This window comes from Callionymus lyra, chromosome 3 (assembly GCF_982586985.1).
Source record: "Callionymus lyra chromosome 3, fCalLyr1.hap1.1, whole genome shotgun sequence".
NCBI classification, from domain to species: Eukaryota; Metazoa; Chordata; class Actinopteri; order Syngnathiformes; family Callionymidae; genus Callionymus; species Callionymus lyra.
In genome coordinates this window covers 22,895,742-22,915,404 of record NC_141820.1, presented here as the reverse complement: position 1 = coordinate 22,915,404, position 19,663 = coordinate 22,895,742, and the positions used below count along the sequence as shown (strand labels likewise).

General features: G+C 42.7%; 1 protein-coding gene across 3 annotated transcripts in view; it reads left to right on the top strand.

The window, feature by feature from the left end:
* Positions 1-809: 809 nt before the first annotated feature.
* cica (capicua transcriptional repressor a) overlaps positions 810-19,663 on the top strand; it is a 30,592-nt gene continuing 11,738 nt past the window's right edge. The window contains exons 1-10 of one of the 3 annotated variants that reach the window (XM_087787118.1): positions 810-986; positions 8,111-11,663; positions 11,752-12,010; positions 15,966-16,097; positions 16,307-16,460; positions 16,945-17,044; positions 17,109-17,291; positions 17,789-17,915; positions 18,103-18,266; positions 19,002-19,125. In XM_087787118.1, the coding sequence (XP_087643244.1) occupies positions 8,277-11,663; positions 11,752-12,010; positions 15,966-16,097; positions 16,307-16,460; positions 16,945-17,044; positions 17,109-17,291; positions 17,789-17,915; positions 18,103-18,266; positions 19,002-19,125 (4,630 nt within the window). In that variant the 5' untranslated portion in view covers positions 810-986; positions 8,111-8,276. Of the gene's footprint in view, positions 987-6,544; positions 6,833-8,110; positions 11,664-11,751; positions 12,011-15,965; positions 16,098-16,306; positions 16,461-16,944; positions 17,045-17,108; positions 17,292-17,788; positions 17,916-18,102; positions 18,267-19,001; positions 19,126-19,663 lie in introns of those variants that run through there. The other 2 variants (XM_087787120.1, XM_087787119.1) reach the window with 2 other exon arrangements.

Below are 19,663 nucleotides of genomic sequence, written 5' to 3'. Positions count from 1 at the left end.
CGCACAGGTTTCCTCTCTTCCACATCTTCTTTTAAAAAAAAACCTTTTCTGTTACTTCATATTTTGGTGCTACTATTATAGTATAGTGTCATTGTGTCTTCTTGTTTACTTAGGGCATTACAAGTTTATGGTCAGTTTGAAACCAGCAGGAAAAAAGATAACATTGGAAATTATGACTCACCACGTGGGCAAGTCCTTAGTGGTCGATAAATATCATGTTTGGTGACTGAGACGAAGGGCCACACATGGACCCTGGGGCCACTACCTGTACCGTTCTAGTTTGACTGTGTACTAATATATTGTAATTCCACTTACCATCTTAGTAAACAATTTATTATGTGGTATAATTTTATTTTTCAAACCTGTAAGGTTTTCTAACCAGAGCTGTTTTCTTCTCTTAATAACTTAAACTTTTATAGATGTAGAATGACCTGTGATTTTTTTTTTTTTTTTAATTCATCTGTTTTGCATGCGAGAATTTGCGACTTACATAATGTACTTTTACGCCGGCTTCAAGCCCCTCTTGTTGCACGTCCACACGCCTTTTTAGATCAACAACTTCTGCTTCTGCTAGACTTGTCTGCAAGCGGCAGAAGATCCGCCCACCGGACCCTTCCGATTGGTCGCTGCGGCCTCCCTCACCCAACAGCTGTTCTGTGTTTTCCCACACTCCGATTGGCCATCCCCTCCCATCAATCATTTTAACTTCGCCACGTAGCCCCGCCTCCCGCGCTCATCCTCGCCTAATCACTGGCTACTGTACTCGTCGGCGCGCTCTGATTGGCTGGCGCGGCTGGTTGTCAAGGCTTTTGGGGCTTCATTCACCATTTTGCGAATGTAGTGTAGAATGTACAGGGCAGGAGTTTTCCTTCTTTAAGTTGCTCTGCCGAGGGAACCATGAGCAGACGCGGACGGTCAGCCGCGGACACTGGACGGCCTGCCCTGTATCGAGACTCGGCGGAGCAGCGCGGCGGGCTGTAGCTCCGGTGAGTGTCTGTCCTGCAGCACTACTGCAGTGGGCATGTTGTGTCTGTGTTGTCATCCACGGTCGGTAGGAAAACTGTGTCGGTAAACAAGCCGGAGCGGCTCCGGTGGTCCGTGTCCGGCCTGCGAAAAAAAGGCACGAGAGAGAGGGCGGATTTAGTGCGAGAGAAAAAGGGAGCGGTGCGACCCGAGCTGGAAACTTTTCCACGAGAAATAAAAAGAAACGCCACACAAGTGTAGCTGAAGAAGTGTAGCTTCACACACCGACCTTTTCTTCCTCTTTTTTTTACCGACAACGTAGCGCTTTCAGTTTGTTGTGTCGTCCTTCCGAGGGCCTAGTTTGTCTTCTTTCTCTGAACACTTGTGACGAGGATAAAAGTTCGGCTTCATCCGCCGGGCAACTGTCACTTCTCGGATGGGGGCCCGGAATAAAAAATAAATAAAAAACCCACTTTTATTGTCCACTACTGTCGCCAAAGTTTATGGCGTTTTTTTTCACACTGACATGCACTTCCGCCTGGGCCTGCGCGCGTGCTATCCGGGGTCAAACGTGTCCGTGTTCCAGCCGTTATGATGGTGATGGCAGGACTCGGCCTTGACTGAGGCCTGGCCGCCCCTGCCTGCGGTGTCGTGGAGTCACTCCTGGTACTATGGTAGTACTCGCTACTACTGAAGGGCTTTCACCATCCAGCGAGACCAGGGATGACGACATGCTCTAGTTTTTTTTTCTTCTTCTGCTCGTGAAGTTAGCAGCTGTTCGATTGTTGCACAGGTTAATGTTTAGTTACACGAGAATATAAGGATCTATAAATGCATAACATTGGACAGAGCTGTGACAACAACATGGTCGTATTGATGTAATAACAAGAGTCACAATGACACCAATCTTTTTTTCCCCAGTTGATTTACACCTCGGGGAGAAGATGTGTTTTATGCTTTTTAAACATAGTTATCCGTGTAAATAATGTCGAAGTTGTCTTTGTAGTTCTTGTGCAACTGTGTTGTTGACAGTACATATTTACATCTCCTGGAGGCAACATTACTAGAAGAAGGCTCATCAATAACAGGAGTTTTCGTATAGTTTCTATGTCATAAATATATATTTAATATAGTTAATATTAATGTCTTTATCTTTAGACTTAGAGTGTATCATCTTGTTCTTTCTCTTTATTTCTCTTTGTTCTTGTTCTTATTTTATTTTGATTTATTTTTTATGAAAAATTGCTGTATTTGCTGTGGCTATTGTAAAAAAAAACAATTTCAATAAAGTTCTACCTTACCTTACCTTACCTTATATAAGTGCATCTCATTGTTAGTCAGTTCCACACCTTTCTTTATTCTCTCCAAGTTTCCGAAAGTGTAACTTGTCTAAAAGATGGTCCGAGTTTGTGATCTTCCTTCTCTTGATATGATTCTCAGCCTCTTTGACATTTTGAGTCACCACCAGATCAAGTGTAGTTACAGAATAAACGCTCGTGGTAATAGTTTCCAATGGAGCGTTATCGTTTAAGTTTCATTTAATTCTGACGCTCCGTATAATTCAAAGTGTCTCCTGGAGAAAATTTTCACTCTGGATTCCCGAAGTGCCACACTTTGTAATGGTGCGGTTTTAAAAACCCATTATTGATCTAACTGTTGGGACTGAAATCCTACTTTTCTCAGGACTCTGCCCAAAACAGTTGATTGATCCCGGGATCTTTTCACGGAACACTTCTGGGTGCTGCTTGGCTCTCGGTGCCTTTAAAGTAGGATTTCAGGCTCCTTGCGTGGAACTCGATTTTATTTAATCTCTGAGGAGAAATTCCTTTAAAGGTGCCCTTCAAGAGACTGGGCCATTGAGGTTTAAGATGAGTGTGTGTGTGCTCTATCATACTGTAAATACTTTAAGGGATATTGAACCAAAAGTTTGCTCCTGATATGGCAGTTCTACATTATGTAGGTTGAGGATTCAGTATTTGAAACGGAAACAAATCAGTTTATCTATGTCCGAGACAACGCCTTAAAGGATTCCTAAAATACTGTGATTTAAAGGAGTCTAAAGAATATTGACCAGGAAGATACAATTGTCAAAAAAGGGTGTTATTTATCTAATATGCAATAGATATTCAATTAACAAGTCATATACGTAGAACGTGTTGGGAAGATATATTTATGTGTAAGTTTCTATTGTTGTGGCATGGCAGCGTTTATATCTCTATCTATAACAAGGAATTTAATTCATAGTGTTCTGTGTTGAGGAACAAATATATTTATTTTATTCGAATATCAATGGGTTCTAACGCTATTTTGCTTTACAGCTCGTCTAACTCATGATTTTTTTTTCACCAGTTCAGTATTCGCCAGTGAACAGAGTGAGTTGTGATTGATTGGACAATGGGAACCGCTGAAGTGCTAATAAATTCACTCCGCCGCACTGTGGTGAATGAAAAGGAGCTTAGCCAGGAGGCAAATCCCTCGATTTTCCAATCAGTTCCAATCCAGGCCCCGGCACACTGCCGTAAACACTAGATCATGACCAAACGTTTAAGGTTTAAGTAGCTGAAGGGTTAGAGACCCCCCCCCCCCTTTTAGAAATCACAAGTGACTTGTAGCTGTGTGTGCGGCATCAGACAGTTGTTGAGAATGCTGTCGGGTTTTGACTTTGAACATTCACTCAAGCTCTGGCATGGGAATGTCTTGCAAGCCCTCGATTAGATTAAAGAGCAGCTTTATTCGCCAGTACATATCGGTATACATACATGGAATTTTCCGTGGTTGTGGATGACTCTGGAATGAGTAACAAAAATGAGAATATGTACAAAATATGAAAGAGAAATGGTAATAATAAACACAGTGCAAAAAACGTCAAACAGTGCAATGAATGAAGTATAAATGTGCTAAAAGCGCTATAAGTGGATCATTAAAGTTTGGAAGATCAACAAGTAAGTGAGTAGGTTGAAAAAAATGGTAGGTCACCTATCATGATGGCAAGAATGGACTCTTAGCCAAAAATAAGTATTTTATATTTTGCTCCCTTATACTTAAAATGGCATAGTGGTGCTCTGGAGTCACAGCTACTATGAGTACATGTCACACTGCGAGAGGGTAAACACTCTTGTACAAACAGTGAACTTGTAAACTCGTGCTACGAGTGTGTCTGATGGGCAGGACGCTCCACTATGACCAGTGATATAGGAGCCACATGCCTACTATAGCAGCCATATGTCTCCTCTGCTGCGTTTCACACACGGAGCTGCAAGTTGCATCAGGTTTTTGTCGAGGCGCTTATCATGAGGGCCATGACTCCGACACCAGCTGTTGCACTACTGAGTAAACACACGTAGCACACCACCATCGTGACCGAGCAACTGGGCCGCTGCCAAATTATTTTATGGTTTGTTTGGATATCACGACTTATCAGCTCGAAAAAGAGTTTCTCTGCGCTTGGCGACATGGTCTTCAAGCAGGCGCCCATCTTGGAAAGTCAATGTTCGACTTGCCTCTTAAAACATGGCTGCTGTTTATTATCTTTCTTGTTCTTTTTTCACTTTTCTCAACGTTTCATATACATTATCACCTGAATGGTTACAATGACGGTGACATCCAGACGGTTGTCAAAGTATGAACAAGTAGAAGAACTCACATTTCTCCGATCCTTAAAACTCTTCACTGGCTTCCAGTTTCTTTCAGGATCAACTTTAAAATTCTGGTTCTTACTTTCAGATCTATTCATGGTCAGACTCCTCCTTACATCACTGATCTGATCCAGCCTTACACCCCAGCTCGGGCTCTGAGGTCTGTGGATCAGAATCTACTTATGGTTCCACGCACACGGCTCAGGACCAGAGGAGAGAAATCTTTTCAGGCTGTTGCTCCTAAGCTTTGGAACGATCTTCCTCTCTCTCTTTGCGCTTGATGGATCTACTGACTCCTTTAAGAAACACCTTAAGACGTTTCTATTTGTTCAGGCTTTTCCTTGAATTTCTCGAACTCATGTGTTGTTCTCAGTATTATCTTGATCTTTAAAGTATGTACTTTTTTGAGTATTGTTTTGATTGTCTAAGCGCTTTGTGACCCTGGTCTCGAAAAGCGATGTATAAATAAATATTACTTACTTACTTACTTAATAAAATATGCTAACAATATTAAATAATTTCAACCTGACAGGATGACAGATTTTATTATTTAATTTGTGTACACATTCTTTCCTGCTATTTCAAGGTTACTGAGACTTTTTCTTAGAAGGATAAGGGTAAACATAAATGTAACCGCAATTAATGTCTGTGGGAGGTCGCAGTAAGAACACTGACGTTACAATGCATTACACGGGCTAAAACAGACATGTGAGATTTAAACCCCATGGAACATATATAATTGTACACATTAGGCACTGGGCCTTATTTACATTCACTTCAAAAAACTAGCCACTATAATACGACCTTCTTACATCTAATAAAAAACCCCAGTTAAGAACTGTGATCGATATTACCATGACTAGTACATATAAATAGTAAAGTAATTTTAGTGTTTTCACCATTTTAAAAACCCTAAGACTAAAAAAAACATTTTTTGTAGCGAAACCAGAGACATTAATATAATATAAAACGACATAAGCAATGAGACGTTGACACATGACGTTATTAAAATAGTTTCCAATCAAATCCATTAAAATAACTTTAAGGGCCTGTGGATCAAACGATCTCCATCTGAGTAAAGTACAGCATTTTACTGTCTGCAAAATAACAGATGTCAGATCCTCATCCTCATGCCCACACTGTGGCCCAAGCTTCCACTTTAGTGCTCGTGTTTTAATGCTTTGAGTTCCAGAAACCCAGGAACTGCCATATGTTTAATTTATTTAAATACTGCTTGGTTCTTTTTAAATATTCTTTTAAAAAAAAATGGATGCTGATAAAACTAGCGTTGTAGATGCTAATATTGACGATCTTTTCTACTGTTCCCTCAGTACTGCTTTTGAGATTGTTGTTGCTCGCCAGCTATTTCTTGACAGATTTGAACCCCGACTATCTCCTCAGGCTTTGACTTTAGGTCATCCTCTCTTGACCTTGACTTTGGGCTGATGTAATGATCTGCACTGTTCTACTCCAGTTTCTATTCTATTTATTTTATGTTACTCATTTAGTTAGACTTTGATGTACTTAGTATTTTCAATTATTCTATTTAAATCTAATTTTCTTTTATGCATTTCCCTCATCACTCTCACAGCAAACAAACGAACGACAATTCAGCTTCCAGAATATACATGAGTTTAGCTTGTTTTCAAAATGGCAGACATGTAGTGAATGAGGGTGATCGTTTTCTGAATGACTCGTGGCATAGAGCAGACGTGAATGACTCTGGTGTGGAATAACAATCGCTCCGAACAAGTCTGCTATTCTTGATGACTGGACCCAGATTAAGATGGAGTGGAGAGAAGGGCAGAGAGATATGAGGGGTTTAAAAAAAAGCGAGAGAAGGAAAGAGAAAAAATGTGGGAAGGAGATAAAAATGAAAACATGCTACTGTGAATAAGAAATTGAAGAATGAAAAGTAACACAGAGTTAGGTAATGGTCCTTCTACAGGAAGTGGAGTTTGTAGGGGTGGATCAAGTCTGCTTTCAAACACAAGATAAAGGTCGCCTCTGAGCGAGCGAGCGAGAGAGACAAGGAGGGTTTTAGCGCGTGAGTAAAGAAGGAATTCCCCCGCCTATGCTGCCTCCGCCAAAAAGCAGCGTGTGTGTGAGTGCGGAAAGGCTTGTCCGGGCAAATAGCAAAACTGCTCCTCACTATTTCCATGGAGAGTTGTAAAGCTACATGTTGTTCAACACTGACGTTTTATAACCAGCTGGTGTGGATGCGCTTCTTTAATGTGAGTAGAACGTGTTCATGACATGAATTCATTGTGAATCACATTTGTAAATGACAGTATTGGAAGATTTGAACCTTTTTTTTAGGTCGATTCGATGTAAGACCGGGTGATTACTTTGTTCTCAAGTCGAGCTAAAAGTTGAGGAACACAATCGAGCACGAATGAAAGAGATAAAGGCTCACAATGAGTTTTTGTTTTTCAGTTATTTATGTACAACTAAGGAGTGTGTTCTTCGAGACTATTCTTAATCTAGAGCACAGCATAAAAACAACAACTGACTTTAGGCATTTCCTTTGGATGTGAACTTGTCCGCTTCCTTGTGACCCTGGTCTAGAAAAGCGCTCTACAAATATGACTGACTTACTTACTTACTTAATAACTTACTTACTTACTTTCAAGATTTCAAATGAGTGTCAAGCAGCTGTTCCTATGGTCTCTGGACCAGTTGAAGATCATGTCACTATCCTAGCCTGGCAATATTTCAACTAAGGGCAGGTGAGAAGCTGCTTATTCTCAGAAGAAGTGATACTGTGGCGTCCGATTCTACGCGAGGCCTTTTAAGTACAAGTCCAATTATAAAGCTCACACCTTTTTGTATGAAAGGAAAACGTCATTACAATGTCTCAATGACAAAATATTGTGAGGAATGCATTTAGTGTTCGACGGGTAATGCTCATGTCTTCTTGGGAGCACATCTGGTGTAGTTCACCTACTTAAGGTTTCTTTGACTATGTCAAGCAAGTAATTTGTATAATTCCTGTTTGAGTAAACAAAAGTTTGCTCTAAACATTAGAGTGCTGTTGGTTATTCAGCCCTTTTTCCACTCTGGGGTTGGCTATGTTTCCAATAGTAAAAGTAAGGCTTATCCCGCACAAAATGTGCCAGGATGGCCAACTCTGTCTGTTGCTGCAGCCTGATTCAAGATTAAGCAACGAGTTGAGGTCCCTTCTCTTTTGGCCATTTCCCAATGGAATATTCAGATATGGAATATGCTGATATTGTCTGAAAATGTTAACTTATTGAAAGTTATTTTTCCTAGAAGTGCTATATTAGTCTTGTGTGAAGTAAGGTCCGGGCCTCTTTGCTTAGACTGCTGTCAACAAATCTTACCTCCGATTGGCAGCAGGCAATAAATTAAGATTATATTCAAAACAACTTTTATGATTATTATGACCTCGGTTTCTAATTAGCTGTGTTGAGTGAACCCATTGAAATAAAGTAATTTTGCTTGTCAACCCCAAATATATTTTTGACTCTCTGTCCGTCTTTCTTTTTCAGATTTTCTTCAAGAATCTGGACTATCCCTTGGTGAAGACGGAACAGTAACCGTTGCACAGGCTAAAAAAGAAGCAGAAGGGATTTAAAAACATATGTACAGGAGAAGATATTTGGAATATATACATATTCAATTTAATTGTGAAGCAAGGATTAACTAGATGATAAGATGAAACCAATAAAAAAGCAGGGACGGCGATCCCCCCCTTCAACAAGGACAAAAGGGGGGAAGCGACGTGGAGCAGGAGAGGCAGTAGAAGGAGGAGAGAAAAGAGACTCTGATGAGAACAGAGAGAGAGATCAATGCAGATCTCCTCAAAGCCAAGCAGCCTCCTCCTTCTCGTCTCATTTTCAATCCTCCCTAGAGGAGCCAATCAGGACAGGGGACACTGAGTGCCCAGGCAGGGACAGGCTATCGGGGATACTTGTTGACTCTAGTAAAATTGTGCCACCATCAGATGACAAACCAAGGCTGTTGGTTTTGAGTGGTGGCAGCCACAGTGACAGCAGTGGTAGCAGCTGCAGTAATAGTAGTACACCGAGCGCCAGCAACAGCCCAAATCCTACTTCCAGTCGGAAAACAGCCACCTTTAAAGCTAGAGTTCCCAAGAAGAAGTACACATCAGAACACTGCTCAACTACTAGTAATCCATCATCCAGCACACCACCTCCTCTTCTCAGTGGGGCATTTTATACAGGGTCAATTGGATGTGCAAGTCCCACTAGTGTCTCAAATCCTGACGGTAGCAGTCGGATAAACAGCCTAGTTGATCTCTACCCTACGGCCCCTGGCATGCTAGTATCTCAGGACAGCTCACCTGGACCCCCAATTCTATCATTGGGAGTGGAAAGAGGACCCCCAAGCGAAGTAGATGGAGTGAGCGGTGGAGAGCGAGTGTCTCCCAGCCCCTTGCCTCGTTGCTCTTCAACAGACACTGCCAGCGAGCACTCAGCCGATTTAGAGGTTGTTGGTGATGCTCAAAATACTATCTCTAACCATTTAGCTTCAAGTCTCCCTGATGCACTTACAGATGCTCTGGCCAAAGGGCTTAAAAATCAACGTGTTCTTGCCCGACAGCCAATTAAAACAAGTGAAAATGGAGAGAGTAGAAATGACAGAAGTTTAACATTGGTGTTTCGAGCTGGGGTGGTTCGTAAGGTCAGTGGGGAATATGGTAACCTTGAGGTGCAATTGAATGGTGAGAAAACACTGTGCCGCTTTCCATACAGAAACAACAATCCCCCAGGGGTTGTTGATATTATCCTCGATGCACCACCTCCAGGTGTACAACCAATACCTATTGGCACCCATGTTTGTGTACCATTCAGCAATGAAGGCAGTGAAGGACCATGGTACAGAGAAGGAGTGGTGACCCAAGTGGATACTCATCCTGCAGTTGCTAATCGTTACCGCGTTCTCTTATCCGAAGAAAGACATTCCTCTGTGAGTGAAAAGGAAGAAGGAAGGGGGGTTGCCAGCGCCACCCAGGCAGTGTGGGTGTCCCGACAAACACTCCGGCTCCTAGTGCCACCGTGGGACTTGGATATGCCATCTGGATATGGAAGGGAAGAAGAGGAGGGAGATACCGACCAAAAAAGAGATCAGGAAGACAGAGAAGAAATAGACGTTGAACAGGAGGTGTGTCGTTTGAGCCAAGGTATGATGCCAGGAATGGCAGCTATGTTGGGAAGGGGAATTTCCTTTCCAGGCATAGTGGCCGTTTCCTCCACAAGCTCCATCATAACCTCTTCAGTAACCCAGGCATCAGTCCTTAACCTGGCGCCTGGAAGGGAGTGGGAAATTGACAGAGACAATCAGCGAAAACGGGAAAGAGAGATGGACAGAGAAAGGGAGAATAGTGCAATGCAACAGCAACAACATCAACACCACTCATACATGCCACTCACACCAGAGGAAGACAGAGAAGTGTCCCACTATAACATGGTCCCTATGGGGACAATTATACCGGGGGCCAAACCCATGGCACTTCCACAACATCGCCATATTGTTTCAAAGCCCCCACCTAGCTACCTCAACCCTCACCTGCCAGTTGTTCGAGGCATTGGGATCTCCCCAGCGCACCTGTCCTTGAATACACACCCTACCCCTTCCCCTTTACTGCTCGGACTTGACTCAGCAGGTGCTGCCACAGTTATCTCCACACCACAGCTCCCTCCTCTTCCTCCAATCTCTTCTTCTTCATCATCTTCATCTAGAGCAGAGAAGGTTTTAGGAGTCTCGTCTGCTGGGGGGCATGGTAGTAATAATGGGTCTGGATCAGGTTCAACTCCCACATCTTCTTCACGATCCCGCACTCCACTCACTGCTGCTCAGCAGAAATATAAGAAGGGAGATGTGGTCTGCACACCAACCGGAATCCGCAAAAAGTTCAATGGTAAACAGTGGAGGAGACTTTGCTCCCGGGAGGGATGCTCCAAGGAGTCGCAGCGCCGTGGATATTGCTCACGACATCTCTCAATGAGGACCAAAGAAATGGAAGCCAGTGGAGCAGTGCGAGATCGCGGTGGTGCAGGAAGCACTGGTACATTGACCCCATCAGATCTCCGATTAGGTGGTGGGCGAGCCAGTTCAGAATTTGACTGGGATGAAACATCACGAGAAAGTAGTGAAGCTAGCAGCCGTGGAGGAGATTCTCGGCCTCGTCTAGTTCTCCCCTCTCTGCTGCCCCAGGACATCTCTCGTTTTGATTTTGACGAGTGTGAGGCAGCCACTATGCTTGTCTCTCTGGGAAGCTCCGGATCAGGAACTCCTTCATTTTCTCCCATTTCCAACCAGTCGCCATTCTCACCAACTCCCTCCCCTTCTCCCTCTCCTCACTTTTGCTTCCGCCCTGCAAATTTCAGCCCAATTACTCCACCTGCATCATTGACCCCGCGCCGTCATCGGCAGTTAAGTGGTACCAAAATTGGAACCCCAGGATCTGAGAGAGATCGCCACCTGTCCGGCATTGTACCTACTTTTCAAACCAATCTGACCTTCACAGTACCAATGAGCCCCAGCAAGAGAAAGTTAGACAACCACACTCTTTCTACATTGACTACAGTTCAGGATTACCAGTCTAAACATGAGCAGCAGCATTTTGTGGGCACAGGAAGTGGTGACAACAATCTCACTCATAATACTGCTGCATTCCGAGTCCTTTCCCCTCAGAGTCAAACAACAACACCCTCATCACTTTCGTTTCCTCGTCCACGCAGCGCCACCAGCCGACCTTCCTCTTCTGCTGCCTCTACGCCTCCACCCATGCTTGTTTCCCCAACCCCTCCATCTCCACTGCCTCAGGAACCTTCATCACGTCGTATTGTCCCCCTCCGTGATTCACCAGTTATAGTCCGCAACCCAGATGTCCCACTTACAAAATTCTCGGATGGCCCACTCGGAAAACGAGAGAGGAGTCGGTCTAGAGAGCACAGCAATGTCCAACATGCTACTCCACCAGGTCTACAGGCCCCAGTTCCAATCAATGGAGCCACAAATGGAGCAGCTCTCCTGCGAAATCCCACATCTACTCTAGTTCTTGTCACATCTAGCACGGTAAGGCAGTGACATGTTTTTCTTTATTTAGAAAAAAGTAAACACGCACGTGATGATGGGCAACATCTAATAACCAAAATGTTTTCAGTCGCTGACTCCGGCTTCTCACGCTGCCCCCTTGGACTCTACCACACTTGGGTTAACCTCAGCAGGGTCTGTCCTAGCCACATCTGGTTCAGGTGACAGAGACCGCAAGCCCGGAGGGCACCAAGAGACCTCTTTAGGGTCACTGCAACAACCAGTAGCCTGCCATCCTACACCAACTGCCCTGTTACCGCTTATACTGCCAGCAGAGTCTCCGCACCCAGCTCCACGCAAACAGATCATCATGGGACGTCCAGGGACCGGTAAGTAGGCATGGAAGTTGACCGAGGACTATGATAACACTCTACCTTTTTCTTTACATTTCCTGCTCTTCTGTCTTGACTGTGTTCAATCAAATGTCTTGGGATCCAGTATTGAGAGACAAACCACTCAAGTGGTTAAGAGTTGAGGCTGCTGTTTGTTTTGTCTCTTTTGTAGGAACTTGAAGGAAGCAAATTGTTTTTTTGAGGCACTTTTTTTTTACAGCTCACGCTACCAGCAGTGTTGTGATGGTATAGATTATACACAGGGGTCAACATCTTACAAGCTCATGCACAGAAACAGACAGAAATAATCAATGATAGCAAAGGTTAGTACTTTTTTCCACCCTCAGAAAACTGCTTGTCTGTGAAATTCTCTGATTTGGAGATAAAATGTATAACGGGTATGTAATGACTATAATGAGCCTGGAACTGCAGGGAACATTTATCTGTTGAAATCTTGAGGAAAGGGGATCGTCGTGTACATGTTGTTTAATGGATAGAACTAACTCTGGTTAAAAGATTCTGGTGTTTGTACATTTGAGCTCTCGTGTGTCTGTTTGTGCGTGTTCATGATAAAGAGTTGTTCATTGGAACTCGTAAGAGTAGGAATATTGACATGTCTAGACATGCAACAGAGGGGTGTGAGTGCAACAAGGACGTCCAAACCGCTGTTACAGACAAACTCTTAAACACTCTTAGGGGCATTCACGGCATGTCCAGCTGGTTGTGATTCTGTTTCATCGCTCTCGTCGAGAACTAAAAGCTCTGATGATATTGCTGACGTGTTGTCATGGATACGGTTTTCACCGGTAGAATTAGAACAGAGACCTGCAGTGATTACACTTCTATTCCCCCCCCCTCACATCCTTCACACTCCCGCCAACCACCACCTGCCCCAGTAGAGTAGTTTCTTCTGCCATGCATTTTTTAAAAGCGCCTCAAGCCACAGCGTCTCCAGAAACAAACTCGCAGTGGAAGCCCCCGCAGCTGAGATCCCACCTAAATATAGAGCAACTGCATTAGCATCACAAGTTTCATTACTGCTCATCTTAAGGGCATCCATCAATGTGGCGTGAGTAGCCTCGACCACTGGCAAGAAGACCTACAGTATACCACTGTAACAGTTATGACTATAGATTGCACTTTTCAGTGTGTAATGGGTCAGCCTGTATGTAGGTCTGTAAACAATGAGACGTGCTTCTTTTTTCTTTTCAAATGAAGTTATACCCACTGCTCACTCATCATCACTGTCAAAGCTTCAGTAGGAGATCCACTGCAAAACGGTGTCACTGAGTTTTGGTCATTGATTCCTGTGAATACATTGTATCTGTACTTAGATACAATAGTACTTGGAGTTCATGTCACCAATTTGAGAAAATTGATTGATTGATTCCGTCTTTGTGAAACATCACCTTGTTTGAAAAACGGCAGTATTCAAGATGGATGTGTACTTGGTTGAGACCAAAGTGTGGGAGTTCTGCTGCTGCATCTACTTCAATCTCCCACCTGTTGTGCATTAGGAGTTTGTGATAAGTCAACATTTGATCAATCATACTGTTTTCTGGCTTCTGTTAACATTCTGAACCCTTGTTTGAGGGAAAAGAAGAAAGTGATGTGGTTGCAGGTAAAAGTCCCTTGCGATCAGGAGTAACATCAACTGTCATGTTGAAGCCACATCAACCTTATCAGTTCCACATCCTGTTTCTGCATCCGAAAAATACAATGATTTGTGATGTAGTGTTACATTTATTGTGAAAAATTTGAATTTATATTTAAAATGATAACATACAGGCAAGTATACTGCAAATGTCTCCATGCAACTACATGAAGAAACTATAGTAATTCCTTTTTGGTCTTTATGAAGAAAAAAATGGACAACAGATCAACTGTAACTAACAAAGTAACATCTCTTCTATAAAAATGAAGATAATGGTCAGAAGTAATAGGATTGTTTTTGACTCTAATCATTTTTAATCTCTATAAATTAAGAAACAAAGAAGAAAGATTTACAAATGTAAATTACATTTTATGAGATTAAAATAAACTTGAACAAGATAATATGGAGTATTTCCATTGATCATCAGTAACTCAAATGTCTTTCCTGAAGCTGTGAGAATGATCATTTCAAAGGGGTATTTGGTGATGAATACTAATCTTTCACATGCATATATCGTTATTTAATAATTATCTCTTTTTAAGTTCCTTCTGTAATTATTTATCGGTTTAGCTAATGACATCTGCTCATTTATAATTTTTAGGAGGGTTTAGAAGAAAAAGGACAGGAAATAGTATTTACTAGAAAAAATGAAACATAACTCTGAATATGAAGGTAAAACAAAACATTATGTTACTCTACAGCTGCTCAATGCCTTGGTCTCATTTATTGTAGTTGCTAGTAATACATAAAAGCTTTTTAAATGGATCCTGTTTGTAAAGAAAGTGCATGCTTTCATTATGACTGCTGCAACGTTTCCACAGTAGAGTTGGAATGTTTTGCGGAACAAACAAACATTATCTGTAGTGACCACGACTGTGGGCGGTGAAAACCGTTGCTCGTCGATGCTGCACTTCTACTGGGTCACATTATGACTGGCGTGTCTCCACTCACACCGTGATAAAAGCCTCTGAAACCAGTGACACAAACAGTTTGCTGCTCTTCAAGTGCATTACCAACAATCATCAAAAGACTCAACGTTGTTTGTGTTTCCTGTTACATTCTGAAAGCAACTCTGTTATTTGAAATTTAAATCAAACTAGGGCAAAGTTAATGCTGATAGTTCGACAGTTGTAAGTGCGTTGCAATGTTAGGCTGCTTATTGTTTGCCTTTCAATAATAAAAATGACGGAGCCTTACAACAAATATCTTCCTCTCAAGTCTTCCTTTCTCACGTTTTTACACACCAGATGTTGTCAAATGGCATGAAGGTCAACTTGAATCAATAAAAGTGATGCCAAACTCTCATAGCAGTAACACATTAAAATCCATTTCACAAGAGTCAGAGCCAGCGGAATGATCGCTATAAATAGAGGCTTAAATAGTTTATTTTTCAAATAAAAAATGGATAGTGGACATCGAAGGGCTGCAGTCGTTTACGTTCATGCGGATAGGAAGGAGGAAGCATTCTTTTTTTAATTCATGTTAGTCACAAGTACACTACACAATATTGTTGCTGATGAGTCAATGAGTGAAATGAAGAGGCAGGACTTTAGTTTGATCACTCCGGATCCTAGCTGGCAGGACTTTCAAAAATAGTGTAAAGGTCTGGCTTTTTGTCAAAATGTGGCAGATTCGGGTTCCCCTCTAACAACGGGGGGGCCCAGATGGTATTGTCACGCTCCGTCACACAAGGGGCCATAGCTTTAAACGGAGTCCAAGTCCTAGGCTGCACCAAAACTATTTATTCTACTGCAGGAATGAGAAGGACGTGATGTTGTGGTGCACTTTAAATTCTTATTGAAGTTTATTGAAGCCTCTTGTACGCTGCATTAAATTACTTTCTTGGTAGGAGTTTGCCCTTAAAAGCCTTAAGTTTAAGTCACTTGTCAAGAAGAAATGATTGAAATTAATGCGATAGCTTTAAGTTTGTTATTGTTCTTTGTATAAACACTCTCTCAGCATTGTATAACCACCAGTTTTTAAGACGTCTGCCATAGAACCCCTGCCAAAGTTGTGGTGTTTCTCAATTTAAGCCATCAATGGCTTAAGGTCAAATCATTCATTAAGAGTTAGGGTTAGCTTTGAGGATTTAATCTGAACATTATTAAAGCTCACAAAAAGCCTTTTTAGAAACTATGATCTGTGATTAAATAACTTTAAAAATACTGCAGTTCTTACCGAAGAACGGTAACAGTGACTATGACGGATGTTGGACAACAACCAACTTATGTTTAGGATTCTAATTGTGTGTCTGATTCAGTTTCCTTCCTTCTTACCTTTATTCTCATGTCTCACCAGTGTGGACCAACGTTGAGCCCCGATCAGTGCCGGTGTTTCCCTGGCACTCCCTTGTTCCCTTCCTGGAGCCCAGCCAATCAGGAGCCACTCTCCAAACCACCGATGGACAGAATCTCATCAATCAGAGCAAAGGTTGGAAAGTCAAATATCAATCTTTCAATTCTGAAATGCCTTGAAATTGACTCATGCAAGATCGTCTGCCTTGACGAGACTTCAAACCAAAACTGCTTTAACTTTCCATCTGAAACTTACAAGCTCTTTACTCTTTAAATTTTCTTCACAGTCAGAATGAATGATTCAACAATTCCTGTTTTTTTGACGTTCCACTCATTCTGCTTCAGAACCTCGCTGTGGGGTGGCACTGGTGAGCGATGGCCGATCCGGAACCCAAGACCATGGGAGAGAATCCCCGTCACGACCTCTCGCGACCAATGACAACGCTCCTGCTGACCGGGCCGGACCTGACAGTGAGACAGAGAGCGACACTGATGACCCGTGAGTCCTTCGTCTTTCTTGTCCGCTCACCGGCGTCCTCTTACTTGTGGGCTTTTACCATCGCACACAATAGTTGTCTCTTAGCTGTCGTTGTGTATGGGCAATTGTGTGAGTGTGTGTGTTCGTCTGGCAGCCTCTGTTGGCACGATCCTCTCAGTCTCTGCCTCTATTTTCCTCGTCTGTCTGTGTTTTTGCTCTATTACAGTGACTCAGACGAGGTTGTCTGGTTTGTAGTGGAGTTTTTTTTCAATGTTTCAGGGTCGCCGTGCTCACAAAAGCTGTCGTCTGCCAAAAAGAAAAAAAAAAACTCTTCCTCTGCTAAAGAAACAACTCAGCAGCCTCTAGTCAATGCTACCCAATAGTCTGGAGAAACTTAGTTGACATTTATCGACTCAGATTTGAACTCTTAACAGTTTCTTGTTTTACACGAAAATAAGATTTTTCTCTGCCAAGACTCCTATTAATCTCAGCCCTGTGATCTCAGGTTTTCTCCTGCTGTTGCCAACGAACCATCACCCTCTGTGGGTCCCATCAAGAGAAGGACTCAGTCCCTCAGTGCTCTGCCCAAGGACGGCGAGCGGAAGGTGAGTCGGCATCTCTTGATTTAGCTTTATTCAGCTTCAACATTTCCCTCACGTCGAACCGCAGAGGGAGAAGGACCACATTCGTCGTCCGATGAATGCCTTCATGATCTTCAGCAAGAGACACAGAGCCCTTGTGCACCAACGACACCCCAACCAGGACAACCGGACAGTCAGCAAGATCCTTGGGGAGTGGTGGTACGCTCTGGGTCACAGCGAGAAGCAACAGTATCATGACTTGGCCTTCCAGGTGAGGAACACTCATGATCGACCCCACGTCCCTCTCATGGTCTGTACCTCGGCAAAATAACTTTAGACGTCATGAATGAATCTCAGTCAAATGTTGATAACCGAACACGGGACAGATTATTACAAATTTGGATACACTTTATTGTTTAGGTTAGGTTTTGAAAATCCCCCCAATGAATAATCAGCAAAAGTAGAGACCATTTCATATTTCAGTAGTTTAAATTAAAAAAATGTATTTAACAACATACATTTAAACTCGAAGCTCAACATTGCATATGAGATCCCATCCCTCTCAAGAACATCCCTCTCAACAACCCTCTCAGTAAAGGTGACCTGAACAGCTAGTACAAAGCTTTGCCGCCCAGCAAACCAATCACAACTGTCGACATATCATTTGAATACATAATTAAAGCTTCTAATCAGCCATTACAAAATAGAGTAGAAAAAAAGTTTATGTAAAAGAAAGGTTCTCACTGAGTCTCTCTTCGGGATGTGCAGGTGAAGGAGGCCCACTTCAGAGCACACCCAGATTGGAAGTGGTGCAACAAAGACCGCAGGAAGTCTCTATCAGAGGGCCGTGGGACCCTGAAGGAGCCTCGAGAAAGGAGCATGTCCGAGAGCAGAGGTGAGTGGGTCGCGAAGTGGGATACAGGTTTCAACTGCAACATAAATGGATCAATAATTGAAGTTGATTTTGATTGAATGCACAAGATCACTTAACATAGCTTTAAGTGTGAGCGCCACTCTTGGACCTGGACAGACTTCCAGAACTAATACCAGGATGAGGCTGATGCTCAGACTCTGTTCCCCAGACACTCCGCCTGAGACCCAGGCTGTGGAGGGGAAGGTGGGTGGATGGTCAGGAGCTGCAGACCGTAGAGGAGGAGGCGTGTTCAGCGTTCAACGACCTCGTCCACGAGCATTTTCCCACAGTGCAGTTCACACACTGGAGCAGAGAGAGAGACAGCTGGAGAAGGTAAGTGTTTGGATTTCAGAGGGAACTTGAGATGTTATTACGTCAGTTTTCAAAGCTTGTATTTCTGAGAATTTATAGAAGGTCATACAAAGAAAAGCAGCCCTTCAATTACGACCATGCAGTGATAGTTTCATATCATGTTGATTTATTTCCATTAAGGGAAAATAATGTGTTTGTTTAGGTGTCCCTTAAATTAAACTTGGACATCTATTGTTCTCATCAGTATGTGTCTGTGTGTACAAAACTATCTTTTTATTGAAACATTTACATTAGAAAATGTGCTTAAGCCCACCGACTAAAAACACGTTTTTCCTGGAGGTGAAATCTTCATTACCTTAACCACACCCACTCCGCTGTGATTGGGCAAGAAGTCTCCACCTCAAAGGGACTCGTTGTATAAATAATGATTACAGCTGGCTGGAGGAGAAGTGAAGCCATTATTACCTCATAATGGACTCCGCTCTTCGCCGAGATTTCAGACGGGGAGAACTTTACAAAGTAATAACTTTAAAACATGTTCATGATGAGAGACTTACTGCATCTTGGAGAGGAAGACTTCAACATTTGAAACATGTCAATGTCAGGAGAGTTGTGTTTTCACAGTAGTTGAAAACACAACTGAAGGTCCAGATCTGGTACTTGCATGTGGAGGTACAGTGTGATACAAGTGGTCATAATACTGCGGTGTATTAGTGTTTATTATTCTATCATTTTATTTTACTATTGAATGTTTAGGACGAGAGCCTTTTCGTGCAGCATGAGCCACAGCCGGGGTGTCCGGGCGGAGCCGGCGAGGAGGCTGCCAGTGATGACGAGCGCATGGTCATCTGTGAGGAGGAGGGCGATGATGATGTCATGGGTGAGTGCCAGAAACATATACTGTGACAACGAATGTCAGCGAAGAGGAAAAACACAACTCCAGTCTGTTGTTCCTCACAAAACGGCAACATTAGTCAGACAACTGTTGATTCAATAGTCTCCCTCGTGTCATTTTGTTCCTTTTACACGTGAATTGTTTTAACTCACAAACATATCAACGGATTTAAAGGAAATTAAGTGAAGGAAGAGATGATTAAATATTGCTGCTGCTAAGAATTGCCACCTGTATCCACAAATCCTTTGAAGATTCATCACTCTTCATGGTGCAGAATGTGTGCTTCCTCTCCCATGCAGAATGTTGTGCGAAGTTCCCGAACGCAACTCCTACCTGCTGTTCTATTTATCGCATCTATATTTTCATAAATACAAAAAAAGGTACAAACTTTATTGACCAACAAAGTGTAGGTGTTAATATTGGGTAAACTTAAAATCACAGTAGGTGTTGAAATATTAGCCTGGCGAAGGCAAGTTGTTTTTCTATTTATGATTTATATTTTGCAAGTCAGCCTCCTCCGTCC